At 38.8% G+C, this 22179-nt stretch overlaps 1 protein-coding gene across 1 annotated transcript in view; it reads right to left on the bottom strand.

Annotated features, from left to right (window-relative positions):
• Positions 1-22179, bottom strand: part of PHF21B (PHD finger protein 21B) — a 161478-nt gene that overhangs the window by 29535 nt on the left and 109764 nt on the right. Inside the window, exon 5 of the mRNA XM_051608007.1 lies at positions 10592-10684. Coding sequence (XP_051463967.1) covers positions 10592-10684 — 93 coding nt within the window. The remainder of the gene's footprint in view (positions 1-10591; positions 10685-22179) is intronic.

The raw sequence follows: 22179 nt of genomic DNA, 5'->3' as shown, positions 1-22179 counted from the left end.
CCCTCAAGCAGGAATCCAAAACACCAAGCACAGAAGCCTCTCGTGCTCGAACACCTCTGAACCTCCCCCCCTTGAATATAAACACTGAGCATAAGCACCTAATAGACAGGTAAGTTAAAGATCTTTAGCAGAGTTTCGCATTAGAACCGAACTGCCACAGAAAGCGGTGAGAATAAATGCCATCAGCTGGAAAGCAAAAAAGAAAAGAAAAAAAGAAGGTAAGGAAGGTAAGAGGTAGCGTAAATTCCTTTTCCTCGCAGCAAAACTGTAGCTTAAATCTGGGAGATGAAAGCAGGGCAGTGGCACCAGCAAAAGTTTGGAAGCTGATAGTCACTGAAAAAGAACTGAAGAAAAACTAGGGCAGGGCAGAGCAGGGGCTGCATTTCACACGTAAGGTATCACTAGGATGTTTCCTACTAAAAGCAGCATAGGTTGGATGGCACAGGTCCCTGCTACGGGAGCCACAGAAATAAGGGGCGCAAAAGTTTAGAGAAGGAGAAGAAAAGAGACAGAGTAACAGACAGCATGTATGTTACCAAGCGAAAACCACAACTGTTGGCGAGCGCTGCAAATAACAATTCTCCTGTAGCTCAGCTCTCCTCTCCCCAAATATATTTCATTTAACTTCTGACAGCTGTCAAAACAGAATGTGATACTACCAGGGTTCTAAACGCAGGAGAAGAGAGAACTGCTTCTTGAATATAATGATTTCACAGGCCCATGTTATTCTTGAGTTTCCTCAATACCCACAATAACAGAAACATTTTATTTTAGGCATCAATACTCAGACACCTCTGGTACTCACACAGCCTGCAGGTGAACACACTGTTCAAGAAGATATTCCTAGACCTGAGAATTCACTATGTGGGGGCTGTCTGCTTTTCAGGCAGGGAAATAACAGGGAGCCCAATCCTGTGAGATTTGTAGAGTTCTCTTTTATTCAGCAACCTCTTATTTCATATATTTTAAAGAGTTTCAGATCAGGAGGGAATCTGCTCCTGTGACTAGTATGACATTTTCTATATCCCATATCATTAAGCTTCATCCAGATGGCCCTACATCAAGCCCAAAGGCTTCCATTACACCAAAACATCATTCCAGCTCTCAAGAGCACAAATTGTTGCATACTGCACAGGTGAATCAACTGCTGAGGTGGGAGAACTTGATGTGTGTCACCATTGACAAAGGCAACTGTGATCACAGGCAATCTATTTCCTGAGCTACATCCCATCAGGTGAGCTGCTCCCATGCTGTAGTGAAGAAAAAGAAGGCAAAAAAGGAAAACTCTTACAAAATAAGCCCTCAAGATCCAACCCAAACAAGTATGGGGTAAAGGAGAGCGGAAGGAAAGCACATGATTCCTCCCATCTCTGTGGGCAATCCTATGTAGTCCTAAAGGACAGGATTTAATTAGAACAGTTATCACTGTGCAGATCTGCAGGTGCTATGAGAATTGTTAAGGCCAATTCTGGTAAATGTGTTCTCTTTACAGCCTAGTGAAGAAGGGAAGTTAACAAGTGCACTTCAATTACAAAACCAAAAGGGATCATCATGGTCCTCCAGCTCACGAACTGGTCATAGAATTTCTCCCAGACACTGAAGACTGATTTTAAAAGAAAATACTAAAGACTTCTTAATGATGGACTCATCACAATCCCAAATAAGCTGTTATAACATTTTATTATGCTCATGACCAGCATTTTATTGCCAGGTTGAATTTGCCCAACTTCAGCATCCAGTCCCTGGATCTTGTTATAGCTTTGTCAGCAACACTGAAGAGCCCTCCCCCTCCCCAATATCAGATATCAGCTGGATCGTGCTCAGCATCAATCAGCCCTTCATACTGCCAGGGCTGATCTGTATGAGAGTAAATTTTTCAGCTCAACGCAATATCACGTTGCCTTTGAGAGGAAGACCATTATTCACACTTTATTTTCACTTCACCCTTGTACTCAGAGCTTAAAAACAAAACCTCAGAATGGATTTGGCACAATTCATATGTCATAGAGGCAAAGTGCTGGGAGCAGCAGACAGAGCTTTCATTCTTGAAAAGCTTTAGAGGATCACACAGAAAACATTTGCAATGGCTGATAAAATGAGTGCAATATGGGGTAATTATACCCTTCACCAGTATGAACAGATGCACACTGACTTCAGTAAAGCTGTGTCTATTTATGCCAGCTGAGAACTGACTCTCTCCCTCTTCTTTTTTTTTTAATCAATAAAAATTATGCAAAAGGTTCTGCACAACTTTACAGCAACAACACACCCTAAACCCCAGGTTTCCCACCTGACCTGAATACAAGTGTTTCCAGCTTGCTTGCTTATTTGTTCCTCTCCTGATAAGCTCCTACAGTCTTCAGCTTGGCCTGAGATGACAGTCAAAACAGACACAGTTTTTTTTTTCTTGCCACACAGAGAAAATCTAAAACCACACATGACTATAGATCCATAATGTCTTCTTCCTTCCTTTTGAAAGGGCTACAGAAAGGGGAAGCTACTCTTCAGGGTGTATCATGAGTCAACTCCAGGCAAGACGACCCAGTCCCATGTGTCCACATACAATATAAGCCTCTCCTTAACATCTACCTGGAACATTAGTCCAGGGACCCAAAGGAGAATGATAGGAAATGGAGGGCAAAACCCAAACAAGTTATCCAGCCCATGTTTCCAGTCCTTGCTGCTCCGGGCAGTGGGGATCAGGGAAGAAATCCTAATCAAACTGAAACCAACAGCAAATTTGAATAGACTTCAGGAAGGCCAGAACTGCAGCTAGCACCACAAAACAAACCATAGTCTCTCATTTTACACACCATGCCACTCTAGAATCACACCGTGGTATTTGCACACATATTCAAATGATGTGCACAGTATCAGACATTTTCCCCTGGACTTGTACACTTACTGTGCTTTGGGTATTTCAGTTTGTTCATTATGAGCAGCCAACTTTATTGTAAAGGTGATACACAGGTAATATAACCCCTATGCAATTTTTAAGAAGACAAAGCTGTTTCATTTAGTTTTCCTTCTCCTTCCACTTTGCTTGATACTACAGAAATGGAAGTTTTGCTGAGAGGGGTATTTGTGTGGGAATCTGCCAGCTCTGCTTTTTGTGGATGTTGGCATAAGGCAGTCAGGTGGGAGTTCTTTATTAAAAATGTTATCAGTGTTTTGAAAACAAAACTGTACTTTCACAGGAACTTGACTGACTTTTGCTAATGAAATGTGCATTTTCTCCTCAGCTATACTGCCTGTATTTTCTAGTTTGGCATTGAGTTGATGATTCACCCAAGTGGCTCTTTTCCATTTGCAAAGGGGGAATCTACCACTAAACCAGCAAATTAAAATCAGTATTATTCCAAAAAATAAAAAGTAGGGGTTGAAGCTGACAAGGATTTCTGCTTTTTTTCTTTCTGCACCATGATTCTGTCCTTGAATATGCAGTTATCTATGTGCCTCTGAGGAAATAATGTAATCCTTATTGTTTAGGAATACAATAGAAATATAAAAGCTAGACCGTGATTATACACACCAGTCAATAACTTACTTCCATCTCTACTCTTTTAAACATTACAAGTCAGCTTGCTTCTCTCTCAGATACTCACCTATGATTAACTTCAATTTAAATATAGTGTCTCCATGAAGCCTTTAGTGAACATGCCTGCTCTCCTCCTATCTGTGTACTTTCACAGGTGAGCCCTGGACTAATCCACACAGCTGGGCATTCACTGGACTCAAACTCTGGTGTCACTTTAAAGACATGTTACTGCTTCGTACTGTCCATCAGTTTAAGAGTTTTTCCTGCTTCCAGACAACAATAATGGCACATTCTGAGGATCTGGCCAGTCTCAACCAATTCAATAGCTAAAATAAAAACACTTGAAGTACAAAATAATAATACAAATAATGACAGAAACAGTTTATGTCTGCTGGCAGCCTGAGCAAGATGGAAGCACACCAAAAGTTTAAAGAACAGGGGATGAAAACGGAGGTTTTGAAGACAGGAAGCAGTGCTGTGAATTCCTCCAAGCCTCTGCTGAAGTACTACAGACAAAGAAAACCTTCCTATCCACCTGTCATTTGGCCAGAGCTCTACCACAAGCTTGTGCAACTGGCACAGAGGCTCAGAGTGACAGCACAATCCAGATCCAAGCCAGTTATGGATTTGAAGCATGGATTCAAATCGTATCAGTGAAAAGAGGGGACATTCATTCTCGTCTTGCTAATATTTTGAAAAGCAGTATTCAATGTGGAGAGACATGAGAGATTTCACCTGGAGAAAAGGTACCATGTCAGGTGTTAAAACTGCTTCAATCTGTCCTGCCAGCTATACGGATACTTTAGACTCCTACTTGGAGACTATCATGGAAACCAGTCTTTCCAGGTCCTTTTTCAAAATGTTCACAGCACTGATGAGGTCTAAAGGTCTTAAGCATTATTAACAGCCAGTTCTGCTTCTCCTTCCCCACCACCCTGGATCAGTCATCTCATTAAGGACAGACAACTGACACTGAAACTCAGAAAGGCACAGGTAACACAGGGAGGTATTTCAGAAAAGTTGCACCTAGGTGTGGTCCCTCTTGATACAACACACACATTCATCTTTGTCCATACTGCAGAAGACTGTCATCACTGTCAACCTCTGGCATACCACCATCCACAAGGAGCAGTTCTTACCTTGCCATCTTAGCCATATCTTCATCTGTCTTGGCTGCACTACAGCAGTGTAAAATACATACCATGGAGCACTCCAGATGATCCAACAAGCCCACACCTCTCTCAGCAATACAGGCTACCTATCAAACCTAATGTGTAACTGAGATTCCCATTGACTTTTCAGTAAAGTACCATGTTTTCATCCCAATTTTCAGAGCTCTCCCTGTAAAGACTCAGTATGATAGGCCAAGGTAGCCACATGTCTCTGGTACAGGGAGTCTTTGCAGCAAGGCAGATGCTCAGTGTAGGCAGATAGATGTCAGAACCTTCTTCTATGAATTAAGGGCACAAACCTTGTAACTTTCTACAGTAAGTATTTCCTATGTTATACACCTCTGACAGAAATATATAGAGGCATGCAATTAACAGTAGCAAGCCGATTCAAAATAAGCAAACTGATAACAAGGAACCTTAACCAGAACTCTCAGCTGCATGCACAACTTCCCAAACAAAAAGGATTAGAGAAGAAATAGCTCATAACAGATGTTAATTTTTGTGCTTAACACATTACCGGAAGGTGCTTCAAATACAGTGACAAGCACAGGATAAAAGCATATATAGAATAAAACAGATTAACAACTATACTTATTAAGGGCTGCATTTTCAGACAGGCCTCTAAAAACCTTGAATATGAAAATGCAATTTTGTTCCTGTTTTCTGCATGCATACAGTCAATGAATATTAAATACTGTTGCAAAACCCTTAGCTTGGTTATGTACCACGCTGATTAAGTTTCCTCGAATTAGATTATCCCTCTTCTTCACTGGGATTCCAACACATCCCCTGGAAGCACTGAGGGTTATATACCAGAAAGGTGCATGACATCCCTTAGGGGATTATAGCCCTTTTCTCCTCTGATATTGTAATAACGACCTTACCCAATTCAATTATTCCTTTCTCAAACAAACAATCAAGTGCTTTTGTCTCTCCATTCTGTGCAACTTCTTAATACAAACAGGTATGTCAGCTAGCTTCTTTTCTTGTTTCACAAAAGGCTGACATGCATTTAGTAATACTTTTCCCCTTTCTAATAGCTATGCATAGTCTTAACACATTACTCTTAAAAATAATGATTTTTTTTTTTTAGACTTTTGATGTAAACAGGGAGAGGATTTGCCACAGGGCAACCTGTTAACACATTTCTTCTACAGTACACAGTGCCACCATACTACTTGGGTTCTGTCTATAGGAGCTGTTTCCTTTCAGCAGATCTTCCAAAGGCACCACAGGAAGCCAGTAGTGGTTGGTTTTGGTCCACATGCGAGGAAAAGCAGCAGCTACCAGTGGAACTGTACTAATGAGAACTATGACAAGAAATTTTAAAAACGAGAATGTGTGTTCAGATTTTGGGAACATCTAGAGACCACAGTGATGAACAAATACATGGTAACAAAACAGCCCCTCTCCCAAAGCCACCCGCAAACCAGCAACCAAATTCAGAACCTACTGAATTATGCATATTAAAATCACAACAGAAGATACAAAAATAAGCAGCACTTGACAGCAGAATTGGCTAGAGACAATTGAAAAACACACGTTTTATCTAAAGCAGTTGTGCATACCTGTTTCTTTTCACCACTAACCTGGGTGATAGCTCCACCGCAGGTGTCTGCTCTACTCTCATCATCAGTGTCATGAGCAAAGCCATCCCAAACCCTGCCTTCAACCAGGACTGGAAAAATAGGTCAGGGAAATAGCATTGTAATCTGATTTAACTGTTTTTCAAATCATCACAGTCTCTCCATTCATTTGAATGAGAATTGGATTGGGCCCAAATTACTGACAACAAAATGGGAGGTTTATTTTAATATCTTCACTGTTTCATTTTAAATCGTCCATTCAAGAACAGAAGATAAGATTTCCCACATGCCTTCAGGTGGCTACAGTGTGACTTAAATTTTTATGTATGCTAGTTCAAAACAGACTGACTTTCTGCACTGCAGCTGAAAATTGGAGCCCTAACCTGACATAAGGTGACATAAGGTCAACTCCTTATAGTTGCTGAGTGCCATAACGCAGAGGGACAGCTCAAGAAGAGTCCATCACTCGTCTTTGAGTAGACAATCTCCAGGATTTTCTTCTCAGAGTGCAGTGCAGAATCTGCAGTTTCAAAACATCTCACCGAGCTGGAAACCTGAAAGGCCACAGTAAGAAGCAAAAGGCTGCCTGGAATTAGCTTCCCAAACATCACAGCTCATAGAAGAAATATTATTTATTTGATAAAAAGCATCAATAACTTCATATTCTGAAAAGAAAAGAAGAAAAACAGAAAAGGAAAGAAAAAAAAAAAGGTCTGCCAAACAGGCTTGTTTTGGCAAATAATGAATGCCTAAAGAAATATTGTTTGTATTGTGCAATGAACTTGTAATTAATGTTTGTTTGCTCACCATTTAATAGCAGTTCTGCACTAAGTGATGGGATTTTGCTGCCATTTGTGAATGTGCAGATTTTGAAACTTCATTCCCCATATGGAAGAGCTCCCAGGGGGTCATATCATAAAACCATTCAAACGAACAAAAGAAATTACAAGTATCTGTACAAATGTGGAAAATGAGAAAGCTGTATGTTTTATTTTACATAAGTATTGTTAAGTGCCTCAGTTTACTTGTGTGGTATTTTCCTGCTTGACTGCATAGGGGTAAATCAAAAGAGGCTTGTGTAGATGAGGAGAACAAAAGAATCAAAAATATAAAACTCCTTTAGATGTGACAAGTGGCCCTTAAATGGAGGAGTCCCCTGTGTCTTTCCAGCCAGCCTGGCAACGTGTATGCTTCTCATGCTCACATCTAAATCCAAAGGGAATATGACATCCCCAAAACATTATGAGACTGGCCAAAGGAGAAATACCAGGTAGCAATTGGTGTATTGTCAAGAATGCAGACAGCAACCTAGATTAATCCCACTTACCTACAAGCACCTGAAAGAGAAGTGCAATCTGTCTGGCTAAGAAAGAAGCCACTTCCACAGGGTGACTCAGAGACGAGTGGGTTCCTAACACGGCAGGGATCCCAAAAGGGATCCATCCAGGCCTTCCACCCCTCCATAGGCAAGAAGAGAGGCAGCAGCACGTACAGACAAGATGAAGCCAGCTTAGGTGATTGCCACTGTGCCCACCACTGCACTGGCAGTGCCAGGACTTAGCTGCTCAAGGAAACAGGCAGGCATGCAGGTGGGCTGACTGAAGCCTTTGCTGCAATGGGTTCATTGCTATCAGGGCTCTGCACAGTTCACTGTTTCAGCTAGACTTCACAGAGATGCAGGACAAGGAAGGTACAATGCCTTGCAGAACAGGAATCAGCTATAGCTAACATGCATGACTATGGGCATTATCCTGCTTTAATTCTTTGAGCAAAATACTGTGGACTTCTTGGTAGTTTTGAAAAAGCTGTCCCTTTACTTTGCTGCTACATGGGCACCCAAAGGAAAGCTTTTAGCAGATGACAAACTCAGTTGGCTGAAACCCTGCTTGTTAGCATGCTTGGGAGACGGTGGCAAAGCTGCCTCTCAGGAAGTCAGTCCCAGATTGTGCCATTAACTCAGAGCAAGGTACCATGCCAGTCACACAGTGGGACAAAAGGACGTTAGTAGCCAGCCTGCTCTGTAACCAAATCTGATGCATAACAGCTGAGAGGACATGGACTGTGATAGGATTTAATTCTGCAGTTTCCAGCTCCTACTGGAAGATACTATACGCCCCTTAATTTCCAAAATAGTTTTTAATTTGGCACTTGTTTTCTCAGACCTATGAGGGAGAAGAGGTAAGAGATGTTCTTTACCCTGATACATTTGTGCTATTACATGACCTTTCTTCCTGGCATTTTTATACTTCTATATGAAGTTTCCAGTTCTCTCAGATCACAGATTGACCCTCCAAATTTGCCAGAGACGACTGTGCACTCACAGGTCTTATGAAGGAGAGCTTTCACAGTGATTCAGTGCTGCAGCTCACTTATAGTGGCCTCCCAGACCACCTCTATCCAGCTGTGTCTCTAGAATAGCAGCTTTACATCACTGATTTATGGCTATATTAAACATATTTTGAAGGCATTTCAGTATTCTGTTAGAAGCATAACTTTCTACTTGTAGATGAAAACTTGATCTCTCTTAAGATATCAAGCAGAAAGCTTTGATGGGTAGAGGGAACTTCCCACTAGGAAACCATATAGAAATTTTAAAATTCACTGTAAGCTTTGAGTGGAAGAGGAACATAGAGACCACAACGCACTGCAAAGGAGGACACATCCTGTAAATGGGGCAGGCTGTTGCTGAAGAAGTGGGTACTGACCTGTGAAAAAGTCAGAGAAAAACTCAGAATATAAGATATACCTCTGATAATGTGGTCTTAGAGAGAGTTGCCTGCTTAATTTTTTGTTTTGATAGAAATGAGATTGCTATGTGGTTACTTCCCATGCTATCAATATGAAATAGGAAATTTAGTGAACTATGGCTTAGGGCTGCTGAGGAATGGTTGGTGTTTCATTAGTATTAAGTATGATTGCAGAAACAGGTCTCAAATTGAAGGCTGTGCTAGGAAAGGAGTGAAACAAAGTGAAATACAAACAAAAACATTGCCATGAGTTAAACAGAAAGATAGAAAGGATATGTGTTCTTTTCAAAAAGTTGAGAAAATCAACTCCTCCACTTTTTCCAATTATTCAAAATTTAATCTAACACTGAACAAAATTTTTTCTACTTAACGAAACCATAGAACACTTGCAATGCCATCATCATGGCTGAAACGTATCCTTAATGGTAATTTAAGCCCCTGTTACAGGTCTTTCAGCTGCTCTTGAACCTCATCTATTTTCAGGAGCAATCTGCTTGTCTTTGACACCCCAAAATGGCAGAAATCAGTGTGTCATTATGCTGTAAAAACAACCGAAAAGCAAAATCTTGAACTGGATAAGGAAACTATAACCTTCCTTTATGTTCACAACTTTGCCTTCCACAAAACATAATCGCAAGGGAGAATTTAAGAACTTTATCTTAGAAATACTCTTTCCTCCAGGCAGATTTAGCTCACAGATCTTCTATTACATTCTTCCACTAAGAAAATATTAGGAAAAAAAATAAAGAAACAATAGGAAGATCTCCAGCATTAACCTCAATGCTAGAAAAGTGTTCACGTATGAGAAACAGACCTCTAAGGGCCACACAAACAGAAATATATTTATACTTAATAATCATTAATCCAAAAAGCAAACCACAGAACTGCAGCAAAACACTTGTTTAAAAATGACATTCAAGAATTTTGAGAAAGAGGTTTGAAATGGGGAATAAAGTGTATGTTCAGGGAAACAATGATGGATATTAAGAAAAAAAACAAACAGCAAACAAACAAAGTTTTAAAGTATTTTTTAAATCTGTGAGTGTAACTCTCTTTTCAACCCTACCCAGCCAGTCTCACCTCAGTCTGGCAGCTGAGATAGTTGGACCAAAACTTTATACTGGGATAGAGAGGGATACGGTAAGTAAGTTAGCAAAAGAATGTGCAAGGCTAAACCTTGAACAGAAAGGTTAATACTTCCACCACTTTTTCAATTACAGAACTGCAGATTTTCACTTCTGGGATTTTTGATTCATCATATAAAGCATAAATTTACATTTCACCATATGTACTTTGTTCTTCCACGACGAATCTACAAGATTTTTTAGAGCTTTTCATTGTGCTAACAGTATGCTCCCAGAAGAAAACTTTTTCTTTTTTTTTCCCACAAATTGAAGGAAATCACAGCTCTGCAGTTTAACACACTGAAGGTGAGTCTTTATTCAGCAAAATGAGTGTGCTGATCTAACCAGACCTGGGCGCCAGACAGGAACATAGTAGAGTACATATAAAATGACACAAACCCCCCTTTGGAACTGTGTTTTGTACCTGAGGTAGCACTGCTGGTCCTTGTCCTGCCAACCTCTGCAAGGAGCTGACCTGAGGAACCTTAATGGGCACTGCAGTGATAGTTCCCAAAGTCTGTTGGAAGAAAAACAATGGAACACAGCTTAAAACACTTGCACAGCTTCCCCACATAGAACCTGCCCGACACAGTGGTTCTCCTTCCAGCTCTTTGTTTGTCTGTTCCCAGCTTATGATAGAAGGGTATAATACATCAGTACATTTGAAGCTTTTGCACTTTTCTGCCTAACGTGCCAGAGACTTTTCCATTTAGTTAACCTTCTCTACAAAGTGCTGTTAACTAAAGCTATTGTCTCCTTAAGAGCATTGGGTAATTCTGAGTGCAAAGGATACATCTCATTGTTGTGAAGATTTTTTTGGTATACAAAGACAACAGAAGTGTGCTGCCAAGGCTGAAGGCTGTCTAGGCACCAGATTGTTCTCAGAAGAAATATGAAGAAAGGTGAAATGCACCACAGTGAAACTTCAAGATGTGCATTGATAAGATGATGCATTTCATGGTAGCCAGGGGTCACAAGAGAAGTTCACTGTCTTACTAAAAGTAAACACTGAATTATTAAAACTGAAAGCTACCTATAAATCTACTACAGCCCACTATAACATAACATTCCCTGGAAACACTAGGTGCACCACAACTTCTCCTGGGCTGCACGTACACCCTCTTCAGAAAGTTAAAATGAGAAGCACTTCCTTCTGGAAGGTCACGCTTACACCGTGGCTGCACCTCTTGTCATTTTTATATATGCTACCTCTGACCTGGAAAGCACACATTCTGATACTCCTATTCCTACTGAAACAAATGAATTTGCAAGGATTTTCAAACTGGCCAACAGAACACAGCAGATTAAAATACAAAGTGCAGACACTGGAGTGAAATTGGGAATTGACTATAAAGATAAGAATCAAGTTACTCAGAAATTAGGTAAGATAAACAAAAACTCCATGTCTGAGCAACACATCTCTTTTTGTGTACTAGAAATATCAATCAAAAGGAAAAATGCCATAAAACTGCTTTGCACTGTTCTCTTAGCTTCACTTGAACACAAAGCCTGGATGTATTTATTGTCTGTGGGTATCAGAGAAACGAACTATTCTAAGTTCTCTCACCTGCACTCTCAAAATTTCCTCAGATTTATTTTCCTGAAGTAGGAGTTCTAGAGTGATCCCAAGAGAAAAAAAAAATCAAATTATGGCATTCTTAGGTCATGAAATTTTCAGTGACAAAGAGGCAGCCTCCTGTTTACAAATGGTTTTATAGTAAGGATCTGTTACTTAATATGCATGGAAACAATCTCAGTAAAAAAATTATATGGCCAAGGGAAAATTCAAAACTTTGATCTCACATTAATAATAGCACTATAATATGTTCAGGCAGAGAGATATCTAACAATCCATTTTACTTTTCATTATTTACATGGGTTTGTTATTGTTTCCCAGCTTGGACAATAAATAGTTCAAGCTGTTGTATCAGCAGAATCCAATGACAGAAACCTCTGCACTTTTCCTGTAACACATTTCATCTATTATCTCAGGGAACTTCACCTAGGTCAGTGTTATTGTCTCTGCTTTAGTGATGAAAAAAAATATCAAGATTTAGAGATAAAATAATGTTGGCAGGGCTAGGCTATTGTACAGCTGGAAGTGCAAGCCAGACTTCGTACTTCCAGTATCTCAGTCATATGATTGATTAACTTCATCTATTGGTGTAGAGACAAATGTGAGTCACCTAATTTTTAGGTCAGATTTTAATGATCAGACCAGGATGTCTCCATGATGATGGGCAAAAGAAGTGAAGCTTAAAACAGAGAGAATCACAGCTGCAATCTCTGTAATGAAGGAGGTGCAGGTGCTAGAATGGACAGTTGGACAGTTTGGCTCTGGGTACATTTTTCAGTGCATTTCAGAGCACTGTTTTGTTCCAGTTTAAGTGATAAATAAACAAGTAGATAAAATCACTTGCCTGGCAAATAAAGAAGTAAATGTCCTTATCTGATGTTCTTGGCCAGGCAATAAGAACTGGACAAACTCCCTACGGCTCAGGCTATGACAGGAAGAATACTGCACACACTCACTTTAATACTTCAGTTCTAACTGGGTCCTTAGCTCAAGCCCATGGGCAGTAAGAGTTGAGCAATCAAGATACCTACTTCCCAAAAAGGGAAATAAACTTCTTTTTCCTCTTGTTAACAGTGCCACACATGTTCACTCACAAACTGTCCCAGCTTGCCACAGTGAGCCTAGTGGATCAAAGACTCGTCATTCACTAATTCTACACTGTCATTTTCATCCATGTGGGCCTTTTTTTTTTCCTCCTTCCTTTTTTCCAATTTGTCCAAAGAGCAAGCTAGTGCACATTCTTATAAACCTTTAATTAACAAGCTGAAAAGACATTTTTCTGGCAATGCCTGACCTTTAAGCACTTTGTATGAATTTATTGATACCAGCAGAAACAATAATTTAAAAGGTTATTTTATGAGTGCTGAATAGTTTATGGCAGCACTTGTGTCAAGATAAATGAATTTCTTATTTCTACATTTACAGCTCTAAGCATTTTAATAAAAAAGGTCCATAAAAGTCAAAGATAACTCCCAATCTCTCCTCTAAGTCTACTGGGCTTTTCTGGTGGCGCCCTGAAACACCTACAATGTGGAAGGAGCACTGAAATGTGCAGTGATGGGGGAAAGTGAAGAAGCAAGTTTCGGTTTGACTCAGGATTGTTTTGATTTGATTCTATGCATTTATACCAGATTTACTATTTTTCTGCTGAGATTTCTTTTCCAAATAAAAACAAATACATCAGGTGTATTTCCTACTGTCTAATTCACTACACTTTACATTGAGAAGCACTGCTTATCCCAAGCAAGGATTGGGGAGCTCATGGCCCCTTGGTAACTCCTACCACAAGCACCAGCCCCAGCCCTGGACTGGAACAGGAACCTCAGCTGCTGAATCACCCACTTTAGAAGTTAGTGGCTAATGAACACATATAGCTGCAACACAAAGCACTTCCAAACCCCTGTCTTCAGTGACCTGCACAGAGCAAAGAAGTATCTGGCATGCAAGGGACACCTTTTTTTGCTTGAGCAATCCACATATGCCCTTAGACAGCAGGCCCACTGCATAGGTGACCTGCAAACTCAGTTTTTGGGTGAATGTTATCCAGTAGCATGCTCCAAAGGATCATGTTTTGAATTGCAAAAAGAGAAGAAGATATGCAAATTAAATAATCTTTTTCAGTGGTTAGTTTACTCACTGATAAAATAACAATTTAAAATAATAATTTTAAAAAAGAAAACCAGCCCAAAAGCCCCAAACCAGAAGGGCACAGTTGCATTAAAAGACAAAAAAAGTGCAGTTCCTCCCATGTAATCAAAATAATCAAATTTAGAAGATACAGCCAAGTGCAGTTACAAAAGAAAATCACTATATTTGCTTTGAATTACAAATTCCTCCCCCCTCTCATTTGGATGTACTAACAAATGCTTAAGGACCTGTTCCTACATTTCATTATCCCTACAAACTCACTGTTGAGCTTGGGTACATGAGCAGTTTAGGATTAGACCACAGGCACAAAACTGTTAGGGGACACAACTCTCCTCCCATTCCAGAATTAGACCAGTACAGAAAAAAATCACTCAAGTCAATCACTGACGAGAATCAGACTCAAGGAGTAACAGAAGGTTAAAAAGCCACATAGTTTCAAAAACCTTTCACTACAGCATGTTACCAAAATAAATACTTATCTCAGGAACATATGGGTTTATCTTAGCAGAACAGTTCAATTATTTGAGTTCAACTGACACTGCACTGCTGTATTATTTGCAAACTATTTTATACTGACATTAATACTGCAGCACAAATACTGTGTTCCTACAATGTATTAGAGGAACACTAATCTTTTTCTTTTTAAAGTACATATGCATCTCTCTAAGATCTAGATCTTCGTGTTGCAAATAAGACACCTAAGCTATTAAAAATGTTTTTGTCTGTTTTGTGTTCAATATTGGCAACAACAGTTTTACAGAATGGATTTTTAATGTGGTAGTGACAGGGGAACAGATTGCTATGGCAACAGCAAAGATGAAAATTCTTAACCTGAATGGATCGTCACTGAAGTAATTGCAGGGGTTTTTTTACCCATTCTACATCCATTTCACAACTTGAATGCTGCATTCAACCTTGAGCTTGCTTTATATAAATGCCAAGCACTATACGCAACCTCCAAGTTCATTTGACTTAAAACTTGCTGCACCTTACCTCAATAATCCAGGATAGTTGCTGTCCTCTACCTAACCTAAACGCTATTATTTTTCCATATAGTCCACCAGCAAAAGCACTGCGTGCTTGGATATTACTTTGAGGCTCCTGCAAGACTTGTATGTGTGCACATTTTTTCTTGCGTTTGAGACTTAACTTCTATAAAAATCTGTGGAAATCATACTTCATTTCCAAAAAGATTAAAATTCTGTGAATGGTATTTATACTAATCTGGTGGAAGAATGGCATAGTTCGGTTTCACACTCAGATTGTACCCAAAGAGACTGCACTTCAAACATATATTTTGTGTAAGCAGTAATTTAATTGGAATTTCACAGAAATTTAAAGATTTCTCTTCCAGCTTTTAGAAGTATTTGTTTTCCTCACTTCTTCTCTCTTTACTCAGAATCATTAATCGTGCTCTCGCATGCACATTTATTACTACTGTAAAGCAGACAATTAGAAACACAACAAGTCCTGCTGCTTTTTTTTTAAATAACACTATTTTTGAAACAATCTTTTCCCTGGGCATTTAAAATACCATTTTAACCAGCCCTCATTATAGCAAATTAACAATGACTCAAATTAAGCCAGATGCCTTTGCACTGAAACAGCCTACCATCACTCTAGCTGCCCCTTGCCAGGGCTCTGTACCAGAGTAGCAAGAAGTAGCAGGAGGCAAAGTACCACCTTAAATTCCAAACCTGCTTTTAAAACCACGGTGTGAATGAATTCTTAATTGCAGCTGAGGTATTCGTCCTCATCCCTTTTAACACCACTAATCTGCGAGGAAACCTACAGTGGTATCAAAGCTCTTGAGGGTATCCAAGGAGTATACACAGAGATAAAGCAAACAATTTTCTGCTTTTACTGTGGCTCTTTTGCTTTTCAGAGCATCATCTAATTTATCTCTGCTTTTACCACAGCTCTCAGACTTTTCAGACCACTATCTCTACTTCTTGCTACTTGCACATTCCCATCTGGGTAAACTCCAAAATATAAACTCTGAACACACTGTGGGTATGTATTCTGGGAAAAGAAAACCATAATGAATACAGTTCATGAGTTTCCCTGGTTCAGAACTCCCACTGGTTACTTAAGCAAGAGCATAGATAGCTGTGCCAACTACCTGTTCTTAAACACAGCTTCCATCACATTGTTTACCAGTTAGTTGAGGTTTTTTTAAGGCACCATTATTTTTATCAAAAGATGGATTTTTCCATCATCCTTAGATCACATTCTAAATTTCTGAAAAGAAAAAAGGAGAAAAAAACCCCCAAAAAAACAGAAGAAAGTCTGGCTGTGTGCATACCTGTTCTGTGTTTATTCAGAAATCGTGTCTGATTAATTAAGTCTCCACTCCCTGCACAAATTAGTATAGTCTCACTGAGTTGCAACAACGCTCAGCAGCTGTGATCACACCTATGGTCTCTTGCTCAGCTGATTCATAAAAGATTTGCTGTTTATCTACTAAACTGTTTCAGTTTGATGTTGTTTTTAATGTCTAATGTTGTCAAATTATTGATTCTCTGTTCACAGTCTGCACAAATATTTCTGAGTAAAGGGAAAATGAATGCACAGTGTGTTGCACAATGCAGTTTCTAGCTCTCCCTCAAATTACTTCAAGCATGAGTGAAAATCTTCAACAGAACCCCAGCACCTGCTAAAGTACTATTGCTCTAACCCAGTTACAGGACAGAAGGATTAGGTTATGGAAAGAAAAGATGGGGGTTTTGTGGAGGGAGGAATAAAGGAGGAATTTACCATCTTCCCTTAGAGATTTAGGAATCCTCAACTATCAGAATGGACCATGCAGCCTATTACCAGCTACTGAAAAATTAACATTATCTTCCAAATAATTCCACTTTAGCACCCATAGGGCTCCGAGCTGTTTTTGCTGTTCTTTCTCTAAGTATTTATTATGCATTCTTCAGTCACTCTGAAGAACTGGAAAACATGAGAGACGTGACAGCCTGAGATGATCTAATTGCTCACTGCCACACAGCCCCTTTTGTCAGGCCCTGAGCTGAGCTAATTCAGCTTGCTAACCAGGATAAAGAAAGTTTTCTGCCAGTTGAATTAGCTTAGGAAAGTATACAACAAGCAACAGAATAAAGGCAAAGGAAAAAGCAACACTTCTTGGGGGAGGAGGGAGGAGAAGACAAAAAACACAAAGGCAGGAGAACAGAAAAATGGACTGATGTCTCCAACCTTTTTGGAGAAAGAAAGCTATTAGATCAGTTCAGTCCATAATAACTGGATGTTGTTACCAACAGTAACTTCCTTGAGCACAGAACTTGGGGAAGGAACACAAAGACTCTGGCTGAATTCCATATTGCCTATAAATACTACCAATCTTAAAATTCTACTGTTAATGTAATTAGAAAAAAGGAAGCAATAACACTCCCAGGAAACACCAATTTGAATGTGCAGAACATGCCATAAGCTTGCTTTATTATTTTTTTTTTAGGCAGACTACCAAGCAATATTGAGCCACTTGCCCATCAACAAAATCCAGTGGAAAATACTGCTTTTGTACAGCATGGCTGAATTACTGTTACTGTTGAATTCTTAATTTTGGTATTGCACAGCTCTAAAATTTCAGCTGTGAAAAATTACTGCAGACATTGCTACGTAGGTGCCTTCAAATTAAAATAAAATGCTGAAATACAGCAGCACCTTATTTAGTTTTGGAGGGTGATAAACTCTACAGTATTCACTTACAAATGTAATCAGTTCTTTGATGATCCAAATAAAAGAGGCAGATCTTTTATGTTGATTTGTTCAGACAGTAACAAGATTTGGCAATTTTATGCTTATATAAATTTATAAATATATGCATAATATACATACATATACACACACACTATTTGTATGCAAAAACACAAGCACACACTTCACAACACACGACACATAGTATTTTTCCAGAGTTGTGTATATACCAAAGTCAGCACCAGTGCTTTCCTACAATGAGAGAGAAAGGAAATTTTAGAGTTAGTAAACAGAAAATCTCCTCTTCTTCCTGAGATGCTGCATTAATGTTAGCGCTAGCAGAACTGGCCTTACAAGCACTAAAGTCAACAAAGTTCCTCTGTTTCTGAGCCTAGATATTATATATGTTTCTGGAGTACATAAATTATAAGAAGAAAACCAGTAAAAATCAAACCACAATTCCGGTCTACTATCTAGCTTGTGGGACGTTTTCTGGCTCCTACTCAGGATGTTTCATCCTGCTAGTCCCAGATAAACCTGCATACTGGCACATCTTCCAAGGTCCTAGTAGGCTGAGTTTCAGAAAAAGCCCCATTGTGCCTGAGTCCAACCTAGCCCAGCTACAGAGTCCAAAATCACCTTCTCAAGTCCCCCTCTTAGCTGCTGTCAAGCCTTAAAGACAGTAAAATCATTATGTGCTTCAGATTTAACCATTAATATTCTCTTCTTCCAAGCCTTTCTGCTACATCAGTGAGTGTGTTGTGGCCCAATGGTTAAGTAACACTTAAGGGGGAAAGGACAAATGACAATTCCATGCTTTGGCCACCTTGCTGTTCAAACCTGTTACCATTACTTCGGACAACGCCCCAGCACAAACATTTGGTGCAGAGGGAATATCACTAGTAGAAATAAAGGCAGTGTTTTATTTCACCTGGGTCCACACTTGATAGGTACGGAACAGAGTCTGAGGATCCTATATGTCCTATGTTTTCAGCTTGCATACTTTGCTTATTAGCACAACAATGGCTTCAGAAAGACAGAACTATGAACTTCTATGATACCTTGTGTGTGTATCCTTATGGAGATCATTGCAGACATCAGGACTTCAACCCAGTCATCCCCAGAGCTAAATGGGGATGAAGAACTGTTTGGTTTGGTTTGTTGTTGTGGGTTTTTTTTGTTGTTTGATTTTTTTTTGTTGGTGGTGGGTTTTTTGGTTTTGTTTTAATTGGACAACACTATCTTCAATACAGAATAACTGCCAGGGAGACAGAAAAGAGAACTTCACTACCTAAAATTAATTTTTTAGACTGCCTGGATCTTACTCAAACAGGGTTATTTATATCACTTCCCTGATCCTAAAAGCAAAACGTTGGTAAGGTGCGCTGCTTAGGTCTTCAGTTATCTTCTACTTGCAGACATGAAAGCTCTGTGTAGTCAACTCCCTGACACTGTAAATTGAAAAATAATGAAAATTAGGATAAATGGGTCACACAGATGGGTTTTGTAAAAAAATTAAGTGTTTGTTTTCAAAGAAAATGTAGTAATAATAAAAATCATTAATGGCATGCTAACCCTATTGTATTGTTATTAGGAAAATGGTTAAAGACATGCCAGTGATGTCATCTCATAGATTAACTCTGCTGGTAGAAATCTAGCTTCACTATACTTGATTTCAGTGGAGATAACCCAAACTCACAGATTTGAAAATGCTCATAATTTGTTGAGTAACACTTCATTATTAAGAAGACTTCTAAACTTACTAAAGGACATCTTGTGTATCAAGACATAGGTTGATTCCAGTTCTGTGTAATAACTTCTAAATTCAGAAATAATTTCTGGACTCAGGCTAGAGGACCCAGAGTTTAAGCTCATATTTCTCAAGACATGAGAACAAAGTGTAAATAAACACTTTGATCATAGCAATGGTTCAAAGCCACTTACTCTGGCTCTGAAGCCCACATTAAGAACACAGATATAGCAGAAACCTGAAGCTAACCTGCTCATACTTACTAGAGAGGCTGGGCTTTTCCTCTCCAGCAATACTAACAAACGCAATGTCTAATTTCCCATGTAACAAGAAACATTAAAAAGTGATACAAGTAGACAGATTATAGATTACTGGCTTATATTTTGAAAAGACAAATGCAGAGGAAATTAATATAGCAATGTTTCACTCTGAAGAAAACATTGTGACATCAGCTAATAAGGTGGTGGGATTTAATTAGAGCAAATGTTAATTAATTACCACATACAGCCTTCTAAAAGACTGTAGTATCACTGTAATACCCCTGCCAAATTTCTACAATATTCTCATTACTAGAATGCTAAAATAGCTGTCTTTAAAAAATATTTTAGCGTATTGATTCTTTAAAGATAAATGTAAATTACAATAAGTTAAACAAGGCTGACTAGTGCTTTTATTTTACACCCATAAGGACAGTAAACATTTAAGGTAAGATCCTTACGTCATCGTTACCACTTCAGCAAACTACATGAAATAAAATGTCACTTAAATCTTATCAAAGCTGTCATGCACTTTCTGGTATTACCTATTCATTCACTGATAGTTCAGTGATCTTGTATGTAAAAATTAACTTATCTCTAATCCAGCCAGTCTCCTTGTTTGATTCAGTGAGGGATGCAACAATCAAATTGTTTGTAATATCACAATCCATCACTACGTGCAAATTTGATGACACAGTCACTGAACTGGGGTCTTAATAAAATCAAACATGAGAAACAGGCTAAACAGAGGTCTATAATAAGGATCTTGCTGAGGGGGAAAAAAAGCCTCAAACCAAAACAAACAGTTGTATCCATTAACTAAATGTCTTGTTGAAAAGCAGTAGGGACGCGTTCTTGCTTTCACTGATCAAATCTCCAAGGACAATATTTGGCTAAAGAATTAGAATAATAAAAAAGATTAAGACCTCAGAACACAAAAGCAGCTAAATACAAACTCAGTGACAAGTACATGATTAATCCTACTGAAGACGTGAATATATACACGTTACACTCAGAGTTATGCTCAAGTGAAGGATAAACTTGAACCAATTTTGTGAAAAGATTGACATTGGAGCCTAAGTGTAAGATCAACAAGAAGAATTTTGGTTTGTCTTACCTTGCCTGGCACCTGACTTATTTTAAAAGGGTCTGTGTTTCAGTTTTCATAACGATAAAAATCCAAGTCCAATGCAAGTCTTTCTACTAAGAGGGCAAAAACACGACTCAAGAATACAACACACCTTCTGCACAAGGATTAGCTGCACTGAAGAAACATCAAGCTCAAGAGTGACTTTAAGGCAGACAAAGAAGAAACAGGCTCACAATAAATAAAAGTTAGTAACTAGTCTTTTCCCACCCATACACACATATATGAGTATCAAAACCACACGATATAGCTGTTAACAGGCATCCGCCAACGCTCTGTCCTTGTCACTGACGGAAATTGAAACATATCTGTCTTGCCATTCAGCTATTCTCTAAATTTAGAGAAGAACAAAACTGGTTAAATTTGGATCAGACCACTTTCCGATTCACAGCATCCTGCGAGTTAGCAAACCTTCACACGTCACCAAAGAAAAGGCCACTGAGTCTAATACATCATCTCTTACCTTTATGAGGCACTGCACACAAGTCAAAACGAGGAATACAAAAATATATAATTAAAAAACACGAATCCCAGACAAACAATTCTGATATAAACAGCAGACCAGTGCTTATGTGTTGAAATATGCATTTTGAAAGGCAAACCTTTAACTAGTGGAAACTCACATTAATGCCCTCATTTTGAACTCAACTCTCTAGATTCCTAAGCAGTGAGGATCTGCCCTTCAGTACAGGAATATCACCACAGACATATTTTTTTCTCTCTCACAAACACTTTTAATTGCTTCTTGTGTAGCAATTTAACTTGAATTTTTATAAAATGTCTGTGATGTGAAGAAAAGAGAACAACTAAACCCTAACATCAATAAGCGCTAATAAATATTAATATAACAGAAGCACCATTTTTATTGCAATGTGAAACCAGTTTATTATCCACAGATGAAATCAAATTGCTGCCTTTATTACTGTCAGGAATGACTTCTAAGATATTTCTATTTACTACTTGAGTATTCATCAGCGCTCTGTATTTACAGCATCTAGTCTCCCTTTCCTTTCCCTCTCCCCATTTATACGTAAAATAATTTAAGAGCAGTATTTCCTGATACAGTTTTCCAATTAATTTAAATATAGCCACAAATGCACATTATGAGATTAGTAGCAGACCAATTGCCAAATCCTGATGCAGTTATAACACCAACATGAAATCTTATCATGTTTGTATTTGCAATATGAACATTGAAAGAAGATAAATACAGAGTTTGCTGTCTAGAATCGAACACTCACATTCCTGCAAATTATTCTCCTCCCCCACAAACTCCACGGATAATGAAAAAAAACCCACCTTCTGACGATAAACAGAACTAAGACATTTGGCGATATTCCAAAGCCTTTCATTTCCTAAAGTGGTGCCTTTTATTAAAGTAACAGTACATGTAGAGTAAGTGGATGTTTTTATGCATCCTGTAATTTAG

This window comes from Apus apus, chromosome 1, assembly GCF_020740795.1.
Source record: "Apus apus isolate bApuApu2 chromosome 1, bApuApu2.pri.cur, whole genome shotgun sequence".
Taxonomy (NCBI): Eukaryota; Metazoa; Chordata; class Aves; order Apodiformes; family Apodidae; genus Apus; species Apus apus.
Note: the sequence above shows the minus strand (reverse complement) of the source record. Positions and strands in the feature narration are given on the sequence as shown.